Source organism: Pan paniscus, chromosome 18 (assembly GCF_029289425.2).
Source record: "Pan paniscus chromosome 18, NHGRI_mPanPan1-v2.0_pri, whole genome shotgun sequence".
Lineage (NCBI taxonomy): Eukaryota > Metazoa > Chordata > Mammalia > Primates > Hominidae > Pan > Pan paniscus.
In genome coordinates, this window is record NC_073267.2 from 20,991,680 (window position 1) to 21,004,220 (window position 12,541).

The window sequence follows — 12,541 nt, forward strand, 5'->3', positions numbered from 1 at the left end:
TTCAAATAAGGCAAAAACTAATATGAGTTATGAAGAAAAAGGACACAGTGTTATGTGGTTCTATGTGAGGGCACTTTGACCTAGCCTGGGAAAGTGAAAGTAAACAAATGTATTATGTATTATATACATATATTAGTAAATACATTGGAATCCTACCACTGGAAGGCCAAGGCGGGCGGATTGCCTGAGCTCAGGAGTTCGAGACCAGCCTGGGCAACACGGTGAAACCCATCTCTACTAAAATACAAAAAATTTGTCTGGCATGGCAGCATGTGCCTGTAGTCCCAGCTACTCGGGAGGCTGAGGCAGGAGAATTTCTTGAACTCAGGAGGCGGAGGTTGCAGTGAGCCGAGATCGCGCCACTGCACTCCAGCCTGGGCGACAGAGCGAGACTTTGTCGCCCCCCTGCCCCCCTCCCAAAAAAAAGATTTGGTTGGATCTATGCCATATCTAACAATGGTTGTAGGGTTGCAATAGGACTAGGTGTGACTTTTACACTCTACATAAGACATCCCTATGTTATTTGAAATTTTCTTTCAATAAGTATGTCTTGCTTTTGTAATCAGCCAGAAGTATAAATGTATACATTTTAAACCCAAATAAACAATTCCACACTATATCAATGGTTCCCAAGGCAGCTGGGGAAGAAGGGTGAATTTACATGCTTGCCGGAGAGGAAAAAAATGGTAGAGCTTGGGCTGGTATGGTAGGCAGAATTCTAAGATAGCCCCCAAGATTCTTGCCACCTCGTGAACACACCTCACTTATTCAATCAAACGCTAATCTAGGTGTGGCTGTCAGAAGATTTTCCAGGTATGTTTAAAGCTTTTAACCAGCTGACTTTAAATTAGGGAGATTATTGTAGGTGGGCCTGACCTAATCAGGTGAGCCCTTAAAAGAAGTCAGATTCAAGCAGAAGAGATTCTCCTGCTGCCCTTGAAGTAGCAGCAATCAAGTTGTGCATTACCCATGGCGAGAACCTGAGAGTGCCTTCTAAGAGTTGAGAGGGACCCCAGCTGACAACCGCAAGATAGCAAGGACCTCAGACCTCAACCACAAGAAACTAAAATTCTTTTTTATTTTTTTGAGATGGAGTCTCACTCTGTCACCCAGGCTGGAGTGCAATGGTGAGATCTTGGTTCACTGCAACCTCCACCTCCCGGGTTCAAATGATTCTTGTGCCTCAGCCTCTCAAGTTGCTGGGGATTATAAGTGCCTGCCACCACGCCCAGCTAATTTTTGTATTTTTAGTAGAGATGGGGTTTCACCATGTTAACCACTCTGGTCTCAAACTCCTGACCTCAAGTGATCCACCCACCTTGGCCTCGTAAAGTGCTGGGATTACAGATCTGAGCCACCATGACTGGCCAAGAAACTAAAATTCTATCAAAACCGAAATTCTGTCAACAACCAATGAGCTTGGAAAAGTATCCCAACCCTCAGAGAAGATCACAGCTTTGGCTGATACCTTGAATTCAGCCTGATAAAACTCTGATCCATTCTTGGACTCCTGACTCAAGGGAATTATGAGATAATAAATTTGTGTTCCTTTATGTCAATGATTTGTGCTAATTCGTTACACAACAATAGAAAACGAATACAGTTGGTATTGAGAAATAAATTGCTTTTAACCTGCAACCTGACATTCTTGTCCCCAGCCTGATGCTTAGAAAGTTGAGAAGTGGAGGAAATGCTGTACTATCTGATAGGTAGCTAGGTGATGAAATAAAACTTGTGTCCATACAACTGTATGCCCTCAATACCGTCTTGCCCACAAATTAATTTTTCCTCATGACTGTGACTGTGCAATTGTCTTGACAACACTGACCTTTCCAGAAATATTTTTACCAGTCTTTGCTTTAGAGATGTAACTAATACTGGCCATGAGCATTTTCTGTTCCTCTGTCAGTCATGGTTGTTGTAACCCTGTAGAACTTACGTGGACTGTTCTTTTATTTATTTATTTATTTTTGAGTCAGAGTCTCGCTGTGTCGCTGACTGAAACCTCTGCCTCCAGGGTTCAAGTGATTCTCCTGCCTCAGCCTCCTGAGTAGCTGGGATTACAGGTGCCCGGCGCCATGCCTGGCTAATTTTTGTATTTTTAGTGGAGATGAGGTTTCACCATGCTGGGAAGGCTGATCTCGAACTCCTGACCTAGTGATCCACCCTCCTCGGCCTCCCAAAATGCTGGGATTATAGGCATGAGCCACCGCGCCCAGCCGTGGACTGTTCTTTGTGTTAGCCTCTCCTCCGCATGTGCTCTCGGTGTCTTCCCTTACCCAACCTCCACGTTCTCTTCCTCCCTTAATTCCTTATAGTTTCCATCATGTTGGCAAAATCTGAAGTTGTGTCCTCTAAGAAAAAGAGTCTCAGACTCTTATATAAAGCCTCGACTCTGTCATGTAAGAGACCAACCATCTCTTACCGACTTTATTATTTTATTTTATTTTATTTATTTATTTATTTTTTATTTTTTTTGAGATGGAGTCTCGCTCTGTCGCCCAGGCTGGAGTGCAGTGGCGCAGTCTCGGCTCACTGCAAGCTCCGCCTGCCGGGTTCACGCCATTCTCCTGCCTCAGCCTCCTGAGTAGCTGGGACTATAGGTGCCCGCCACCATGCCCGGCTAATTTTTTGTATTTTTAGTAGAGACAGGGTTTCACTGTGTTAGCCAGGATGGTCTCAATCTCCTGACCTTGTGATCTGCCCACCTCTGCCTCCCAAAGTGTTGGGATTACAGGCATGAGCCACCACGCCCGGCCTATTTTATTTTATTAATAATTTTTTTTTAGATAGTCTCGCTCTTGTCTTTCAGGCTGGCTGGAGTGCAGTGGCAGGATCTTGGCTCACTGCAACCTCTGCCTCCCGGGTTCAAGCGATTCTCCTGCCTCAGCCTCCCAAGTAGCTGGGATTACAGGCACCAGCCACCACGCCCAGCTAATTTTTGTATTTTTAGTAAAGACAGGGTTTCACCAGGTTGGCCAGGCTGGTCTCGAACTCCTGACCTCAGGTGATCCTCCTGCCTCGGCCTCCAAAAGTGCTGGGATTACAGGTGTGAGCCACCGCACCTGGCCTCTTGCTGATTTTAAATACCATTAAATGTTAACCTGTCATGGCCAGTTGTTTTTTCATTTCTGTACACCACCAGCCAAAATAAAATTTAAGAATGTTTTATTCAGGGAGAAGGAAATTACACCAGAAACTCTAGTGAAGTATGGAATTGAGGATTTTTTTTCCCTTCCCTTTAGAGTATGAAGCTGAGCAGCCTCCCTTTCCAGAAGGATATAAAGTCAAACAGGAGCCTGTGATTACAGTGAGTATTACCCAGGCCTCAACCTAAGCAAGAAGCTCTTAAATGAGAATAGCATTGATGGCCTGTGAATGTCACACAGTGTCACTGAGTTCAGGAGGTGGGAAAGGGAAGGCACTGGAGCGAGAACCAGAAACTTGGGGCCAATCCCAGCTCTAATACTAACAGTTTGACTTAGAGGGCATCACATAACCTCTTTGAGCATTAGTTTCGGCATCTGTCTGTCTGTCTATCTATCTGTCTATCTATCGATCTATCTATCTATCTAATCTATTTTTTGAGACAGGCTCTTGCCCTGTCGCCCACGTTGGAGTGCAGTGGCACAATCTCAGCTCGCTGCAACCTTAGTAGCTGGGACTACAGGTACCTGCCACCGTGCTTGGGATTTTTTGTTGAGACGGGGTTTCACCGTGTTGTCCAGGCTGGTCTCATACTCCTGACTTCAAGTGATCTGCCTGCCTCAGTCTCCCAAAGTGTTGGGATTACAGATGTGAGCCACTGCTCCCATCCAGGTTTCTGCATTTATTAAATGGGACAGATAATCCTTGACTAATTTACAGGGCTTCTGTGGGGCTCACATGAGATCCTGGATGAGAAGAGCCTTTGCAGTGGATCTAACACCATGTCCGTGTGAGGGACAGTTGCAGACCAAGTTTCTCCGCATGCCAGGGTAGACAAGATGAAGACTGTGCTAAGGAGAGAGGGCTAAGGACAGGGCAGCCAGGAAGAGAGGCCCTCGTGAAGTCTACCTTGGAATTAGATAGGAGCTTAACGGAGTTTAAAATTTTTAAAAAGCAAGGCTCTGAGAGATGAAGGGACTTGAGCACGGTAACACGGATGGAATCAAAACCTGTTTCTCGACTTCTATTAACTTCCATCACTGCAGCTGCCTCTGACAGAGACATTGTGTCTAAAAACTTTCTTGTTCTGTGATTGTTCCTTTTCTCCTAGCATCCTGTTCTTGCTTTATGGACGCAATTCTTTCTCAAATTTCTCTGCAGATACAAATCACAGTTCTCTTCCCTGAATTCTCTGTGCTTCTTCCAGGGTCAGCTGTTCTGACAATATATGTTGATCTTCGTCTCTTGTGCTATGATCTTCTTGACCCGTATAAAGAGATTTGATTGTTTATTTAAAATGTACAATGGTCCTGAGTGGATTTTTCTATATAGCTGGTATATTAGGGTTCTCCAGAGAGACAGAATCAGTAGGATATATAGAGAGATACATATATGAGAGGGGATTTACTGGGGTAATTGGCTCACACGATTATGGAGGCTGAGAAGTCCTACATTAGGCTGTCTGCAAGCTGGAGAACCAGGGAAGCTGGTAGAGTGGCTCAGTCCAAATCCAAAAGCCTCAGAGCCAGGAAGAAACAACAGTGTAACTACCAGTCTGAGGGCCTCTGTTTATGATACGTGGCAGGGTTACGTGGAAATCTAGCTGGACTTAATTAGCCTCTGAGAGCCCGAGGGACCACTGGTGAGAGCCCTGGAGTCTCAAAGCCAGAGAACCTGGAGTTCTGAGGTCCAAGGGCAGGAGAAGAAGGGTGTCCTAGCTCCAGAAGAGAGCAAGAATTCAGCCTTCCTCAACTTTTTGTTCCTTCCAGGCCCTCAGCCAATCCAGTGGTGCCTGCCCACATTGAGGATAGATCTCCATTCAGTCCACCAACATATACACCAGTCTCTTCCAGAAAACCCTTGCAGACATATCCAGACATAATGCTCTGCTAGTTACCTAGGTATCCCTTACTCCAGTCAAGTTGACACTGAAAATTAACCATCACAGTATCACAGCTGGTGTGGCTTTCTTCTACTGCTGTACATGTGGGTTTGTTTTCTGGATGGGTCTCTTCTATGAATAGCAAAACACTGACTGGGTGCTCATGAAGGGTGATTGTCCACTGGCCGACTTTTCTTCAGGGTGAATAGGCAGAGAGTCGGTATTTTGGGATTGGGTGGCGGCGGGGGGGGTGGGTCTCTAAATCAACTTTTTCTTTCTTCCTTTTTGAGACAGGGTCTTACTCTGTCATCAGGCTGGAGTGCAGTACTTCACTTCCCAAGCTCAAGCGATCTTCCCGCCTCTTTCTCCCAAAGTACTGGGACTACAGGCGTATGCCACCACTGCCAGCTAATTATTTTTGAATTTTAGTAGAGATGAGGTCTTGCTATGTTGCCCAGGCTGGTCTCAAACTCCTAGACTCAAGCCATCTGCCCTCCTTGGCCTCCCAAAGTGCTGGAATCACAGGCGTGAGCCACCACGCCCAGCCCAATTTTTTTTCTTATGCTACCATCATGGTGCCCTAAGTGGTTCTAAGTGTTCTACTCCTTTTCAGGCTGTTTCATTGGTTTACAGAAGATTTCCTGGAGAGGAGGGGGAGCTGGAGATCCAGCTGGTGTGAACACAGCTTTATGATATTGAAGGACCAGAAAGAAACCTGAGGGGAGTGTGGGCAGCAGGCCAAGTTAGCCCAGCCGGATTTCCACCCAGCCTTGCCATATATCATTCCATTCTTGTTCCCACCCTGTGCAGTGCCTGTCAACTTGAGTGTTGAGTCCCTTTGGGATCTGATGGGAGGATGGACATCTGTCCTCTGGGGCAGCTTCCTCCTGTGACTGTTACTTCCACACTTGCTTCTTTTATTTATTTATTTATTTTTTTGAGATGGAGTTTCACTCTTGCTGCCCAGGCTGGAGTGCAATGGTGCGATCTCAGCTCACTGCAGCCTCCACCTCCTGAGTTCAAGCAATTATCCTGCCTCAGCCTTCCAAGTAGCTGGGATTACAGGCACCCGTCACCACGCCTGGCTACTTTTTTGTATTTTTAGTAGAAACGGGATTTCACCATGTTGGCCAGGCTGGCTTTGAACTCCTGACCTCAGATGATTCATCTGCTTCGGCCTCCCAAAGTGCTGGGATTACAGGCGTGAGTTTCTTGCTTCTTGAGCGAGGCTTCATCCCTGGTGTTTTGGATATGTTTACAAATGTCTCATCCACAGCTGGTCCTTCTTTTCTCTATCAGGGGTTTCTGCCTTGTCGTTTATAGGTGTCTCAGGAGGGAAGGGAGACAAAGATCTGTGCTCAGCGTACCCCCTTGAACCTTAAAGTCTGATGTAGAATTTTATTCCTTCATAAGGTTATACCAGAAAATGCAATTATTTAAGCTGTTTAAATGAATTGCCTCCCCTCCCCTGTCTGCCTCCAGGTTGCGCCGGTAGAGGAAATGCTTTTTCATGGCTTCAGTGCAGAGCACTATTTTCCAGTTTCCCATTTCACCATGATCTCACATACACCCTGTCCTCAAGATAAATCGGAAACAATCAACCCAAAAACATGTGAGTAAGAGAGATGCCATCTTTTATAATTTGGGGCTTTTAACATTGCAGAACCACAGGGTGGGTATGGAGGCGGACAGATGGACCTCAGGGAGACCACATACATAAGAAAGAATGTGTTCTTGTTTTATTTTTAAGAGACATGTCCTTTATTTCACTGATTTATCTTTAAGGTTAAAAATGTAATAAAGATAATAAGTAACAAAAAGCATACTTTGATTTTACATTAAATAAAAAGTAGGAAAAGAGAACAGTAAACACATGTAGCCGGCTGTGATGGCTCATGCCTGTAATATCAGCACTTTGAGAGACCAAGGCAGGAGGATTGCTTGAGCCCAGGGAGACCCCATCTCTACATCTCTACAAAAAATTAAAAAAAAAAAATATATCACCGGATGCAGTGGCTCATGCCTATAATCGCAGCACTTTGGGAGGCTGAGGCAAGAGGATCACTTGAGGTCAGGAATTCGATACCAGCCTGGCCAACGTGGTGAAACCCTGTCTCTACTAAAAATACAAAAATTAGCTGGGCATGGTGGCAGGAGAATCACTTGAACCTGGGAGGCGGAGGTTGCAGTGAGCTGAGATCGTGCCACTGCACTCCAGCCTGGGCAACAGACCAAGACTCCATCACAAAAAAAAAAAAAAAAGTTATCCAGGCATGGTGGTGCACACTGATAACCCTAGCTACTTGGGAGGCTGAGGCAGGAGAATCGCTTGCACTCGGAAAGTGGAGGTTGCAGTGAGCTGAGATCGCACCACTGTGTTCCAGCCTGGGCGACAGATTGAGAAAAAAAAAAAAATTAGCTGGGTGTGGTGGCAGGTACTTGCAGTCCCAGCTATTTGGGAGGCTAAGGTGGGAAGATTGCTTGAGCCTGAGAGGTCCAGGATGCAGTGAGCTATGATTGTGCCACTGCACTCCAGCCTGGGCGACAGAGTGAGACTGTCTCAAAAAAAAAAAAAAAAAGTAAAAAGTAGAAGAAAACATCATCATGCTTCCCTGCTTTGTGTGTGGAAGCAGGGGTGTATACTGCAGATCTGAGTCGTAGTTCCTTGGGCCCTCCCTGGTGCCAGACCCTCTCCTACTGGTTTGTTCTGTGCCTTCTGCATGCCTTGGGCCTTGGCTAACGACTGCCTTTATTACCGTGACCCTAAGACCTTACCCATTATACTTTGACTCCCAATTCCTCTCTGCTCCCATTTCCTACCACACTCCCCTTGTTTTTGTCCCTCCGGCCACACTGGGCCCCTTGCTATTCCTGCTTTGGGGCCATAACAAGCTGGTGGACCTGGCCTTATGTAGGATACTTCCTACATCTTCACCAGACTATAGAGGCTCAGAGGGACATTTTAAGTTACTTTAGTTATATAGCCCAGCTCTGTAGTCTGGAGCAAAATATAACATCTAAGATCATGTGATTGAATGGACAGTACCTTTTTCTGGCTCAAAAGTAAACATTTTTCCCAGATTGGCTCGGGCCACTGGGGATTTGCAGGGGGAATTTTTGTTTGTTTGTTTTAGGTGCTCCCAAAGAATATTTGGAAACTTTCATCTTTCCTGTTCTGCTTCCCGGAATGGCTAGCCTGCTTCACCAAGCGAAGAAAGAAAAATGTTTTGAGGTCAGTTGTTTGGCAGGATTTCTTTATTTTAAGATTCTCAATCATTCATTATTATCAGATGATAGCTCATTATCTTGGTACCATCAGGTTGTTCTCCAGATGACCCCTTCGGGAGGGAAAGCCTGTGTTTGGGGTCACTTACCCAGTTCCAGCCACACCATCTACTGTGCACATACATGCGCTGCCATCTGTCTGGCCACTTGGACTCCGGAGAGCTTTTCCGCCTTGCTTGGCCTCCTGCCTGCCCTTCTCCTGTGCAGTTTGGCATCCACCAGGTTTCTTGGGTCTTCAGCTTCTGTTTATTACATGCACTGATTAAAGCTCTCCTTGGCCGGGTGCGGTGGCCCATGCCTATAATCCCAGCACTTTGGGAAGCTGAGGTGAGAGGATCACTTGATGCCAGGAGCTCAAGACCACTGGGCAACATAGTGAGACCCCCATCTCTAAAAAAATTTTTTTTTTAAATTAGCTAGGTGTGGTGGCGCATACCTGTAGTCTCAGCTACTCAAGAGGCTGAGGCAGGAAGGCCCCTTGAGGCCCAAAGTTTGAGGTTGCAGTGATCCATGATCACGCCACTGCACTCCAGCCTGGGCAATAGCAAGACCCTCAACTCAAAAAAAAAAATCCCACAAAACTCTGCTTACTTCCTACTTGGCTCTAGATTGATTGTTCCCCCTGGCATCTCTCTACTCCATGCCAACTGTCATGAATGTAAACTGCTAGCAGAGAGTCTTGGAACACAGTAAGTGCTCAGTAAATAACATTAACATCGTACTGCAGAGAATCAACTTCTCTGCAGGGAAGTTTTAGTTTAGTATCTTTTTTCTTTTTGAGACAGGGTCTTGCTTTGTTTTCAGGCTGGGGTGCAGTGGCGTAATCATGGCACACTGCAGCCTCAACCTCCAGGGCTCAGTTAATCCTCCCACCTCAGCTTCCTGAGCAGCTGGGACTACGGGTATGCACCACCACGCCTGGCTTATTGATTGATTGATTGATTGATTGATTGATTGTAGATACTGGGCAAAAACTCAGTAAACTCGGTAGAAACCGAGTTCCGATGCTGGCCTACACCCACGTGGATACCCTTAGAGGCTCCCTCTTTTCCGTAGTTCACGAGATACTTTGGGTGTATGTGTTCCCTGCACAGTTTTGAATTCTAGAATTTTGGATGATCCAGATGAAGAGAGTAAAATTACAACATTTATTATTGACCAGGCACTCGCTCTGTGCCAGGCACTTTGCTGAGTGCTGCATCTTCCATTATTGCAGTTGCTCTCCCCAGCCATGTGAGCTTCCTTCTATTATTATTATCTGCCCTCTGCAGAGGAGAAGATGGAGGGACACAGAGGCCTGAAACGTGATCAAGGGTGAATGGCAGAGTTAGGACTCAAATCCAGATTAAATGATTCAAAATGATACTAAAGGCCGGGCACAGTGGCTTATGCCCATAATCCCAGCACTTTGGGAGGCCAAGGCAGAAGGATTGTCTGAGCCCAGGAGTTCGAGACCAGCCTGGGCAACAAAGTGAGACCCGGTATTTACAAAAAAAAAAAAAAAAAAAAAATTAGCCAGGCGTGGTGGTGCATACCTGTAGTCCCAGCTGCTCATGGGGCTGAGGTGGGAGGATCAACTGAGCCCTGGAGGTTGAGGCTGCAGTGTGCCATGATCATGCCACTGCACCCCAGCCTGGAAACAGAGCAAGACCCTGTCTCAAAAAGAAAAAAAAGATACTAAAAAAGTCGGCAGTAATTACAGTGTAAACCCCAATGAGGTTGACACATCCTAGGGTCTATAAAATTATCCATAGTTAATGATATCACCCAACTAGTTGCCCTTCAGCACAGGGTCCCCATCTGAGAACTGCCTACTGCCATGCTGGTACTTCTATATACTGAAGAAATAAGGTTTTCCCATGTTCTAGCAAATACCCGATGTTTCCTCAGCAATGCCTTGACAGTATCCTGCCCCACTTGCCTCTTAATCACTCCATATTATACCTCCCCCTAATTGCCTGCCACTTAATCTGCTCAGCATAACATTCCTTTGACAGGCGTCACCATGACAGTTATGTCTTTACTTGAGGCAGAAATGGATGATGAGACATTGATCAGAATTTGGGTAGCACGCTTAGGAAGGAAGAATTTGGGATACACCTCTGGGCCGTGGTTCACCATTTGACAACAGTAGATCCACATAACGAAGTCACTAGCCCTCAGCCTAGCTTTCAAGGCTCTGCCTAGTTCATGTGTTCATTGGTTCCTTCCTTCCTTCCTCCCTCCGTCTCTCCCCCGCAGTGCTCCCCTTCCCGATGGTACCCTCCACCCAAGCAGAACCACTCGAAGTTCGCTGCATCAGCCCCCACCTCACGGCCTCTGTGCATCTGCTCCTGCTTTTTTTAGAAAAAAAATCCCTGAGCTCCTCTTCTCTGCATATTTAACTTCTACTTGTTTTTCCAAACTCAGCTCCATAACTTCTCTCTGAAGCTTCCAGTTCCCTGCTGGGCTCAAACTAGAAGTAATTGATCCCAACTCTCAGATTTCAGAGTATTTCATCTGTTCCTCATTTTATGGCAAATTAAGACATCCTTAATTAAGACATTCTTAGCCCACATATACTTAATTTTATGCATGTCTGTCTCCCCCTGTATTTTAAGTTCCTTGAGGACAGATTCTCTGATTTATTTTTATATCTTTAGTCAATGCTACCCAATGCCTAGCACATGGTGAACATAGAGTTGGCCCTTGATAAATATTAAATAAGTGAATGCATGATTATACACCAGGGAATGTCACTATTACTATGTCTTTGACCAAAACCCAGCTTCCTTCTATCTGGGAAGGCTGTTCTATTGGACTCTTCCCTGGAGAAATTCCCTGGAGGGGTGAGGAAAGAAGATATGCATCTATTTCATGAGTTTAGTTGATGGGGGAGAACAGTGGGGGGCAAATGACACAGTCTGACCCCCCCCCCACCTCATATATTAATTATGCAAATAATTAGTAAATTGGGCCTTGATTTATAGCGTAGCAGTTAAGAGCAACACTTGAGTCAAAGTTACCTGATTTTGAAGTCCACCTCCATCCCAACTGGCAGCACAGCCCAGGACAAGTCATTTCATCTTTCTGAGCCATTATCACTTCCTTCCATGTAAAATGAGGCTGATCATAGCACCTGCTCATGGGATTATTATGCCGATGAAATGAGGTAGCTCATATAAAGTACTTAGGCCAGTCCCTGGAACCTAGGAAGAACTCAATACATGTTAACTTATTTATCTCAGTGATACAGTGGTACAGGTATTTCCCAGATAGTGTGGGTTACACCTGCTACCTGAGTGGTGTCACTCTTGTTCCTTCGCCATCTAGAGTCCTTATTCAGGACTTGGTCCCAGTTCCCAGAAAAACCATCCAATTCCACAGTGATCTCGCAAGGAGAGTTTGTTTTATGGGTTCTCTCATGGGAAGGTGGGGAAGAGGGTTGTGTTGGCACTTATCAAGCAATACTTCATTAGTCCTCTCTGGAAGCATTTCTCACCCTCTGGGAACCCCCTCCCCATGCTCGCTCTGCAGACCCCTTTTGGATCCTGAACAATTCAGCTGTGGCTCTCAGCTTGCATGGCCCACTCAGCAAGGCCAAGCCCAGCATGCAGCTTTCCCTCCTCTCTTAAATGCAATTCAGCTATCATGTAGCCCTTGCAGGTGGACCTGGGGGTGGGGGCTTCACATCTCTCACCCCAACAAAGACACAGTTGTAAGGTTTTCCTCATATTGCTTTGTCAGAAATCCTAGTTTTGACACATAGGCCTGGTGAATTCAAATCTGGGGACCTCAGTCCCCACTCTTTCTCCTGATGTGCCACTACAGTCATGGTTGTCATATTGAACCTGGGAAGACCACAATGATCAGATCCCTTATTTTCACTAACAAGAGAGGGCACTCTGCTGATGAGAACTGTAAACAAAAAAGCTGGTAAAATAAAGTCAGTGATTCAGGTACTGATGATTAAATCCAGGTAATTGCTCTCCTGTCACCTGTGGTTTGACTACTGGTATGATAATCATCAGAAATTATATCAAAAGTCAGAGAAGACCCAGTGTGGTGGCTCATGCCTATAATCCCAGCACCTTGGGAGGCTGAGGCGTGCGGATCACTGGAGCTTAGGAGTTTGAGACCACCCTGGGTAACATGCCAAAACCCCATCTCTACAAAAAATATGAAAATTAGCTGGGCATGGTGGCACATGCCTGTGGTTCCAGTTACTTGGGAGGCTGAGGTGGGAGA

At 45.8% G+C, this 12,541-nt stretch overlaps 1 protein-coding gene across 3 annotated transcripts in view; it reads left to right on the forward strand.

Annotated features, from left to right (window-relative positions):
* IQCK (IQ motif containing K) overlaps nt 1–12,541 on the forward strand; it is a 141,319-nt gene that overhangs the window by 9,001 nt on the left and 119,777 nt on the right. For 2 of the 3 annotated variants that reach the window (XM_034939943.3, XM_034939945.3), the window contains exons 2-4: nt 3,246–3,310; nt 6,512–6,641; nt 8,164–8,261. In XM_034939943.3, coding sequence (XP_034795834.3) covers nt 3,246–3,310; nt 6,512–6,641; nt 8,164–8,261 — 293 coding nt within the window. The remainder of the gene's footprint in view (nt 1–3,245; nt 3,311–6,511; nt 6,642–8,163; nt 8,262–12,541) is intronic. The other variant, XM_014341691.4, reaches the window with a different exon arrangement.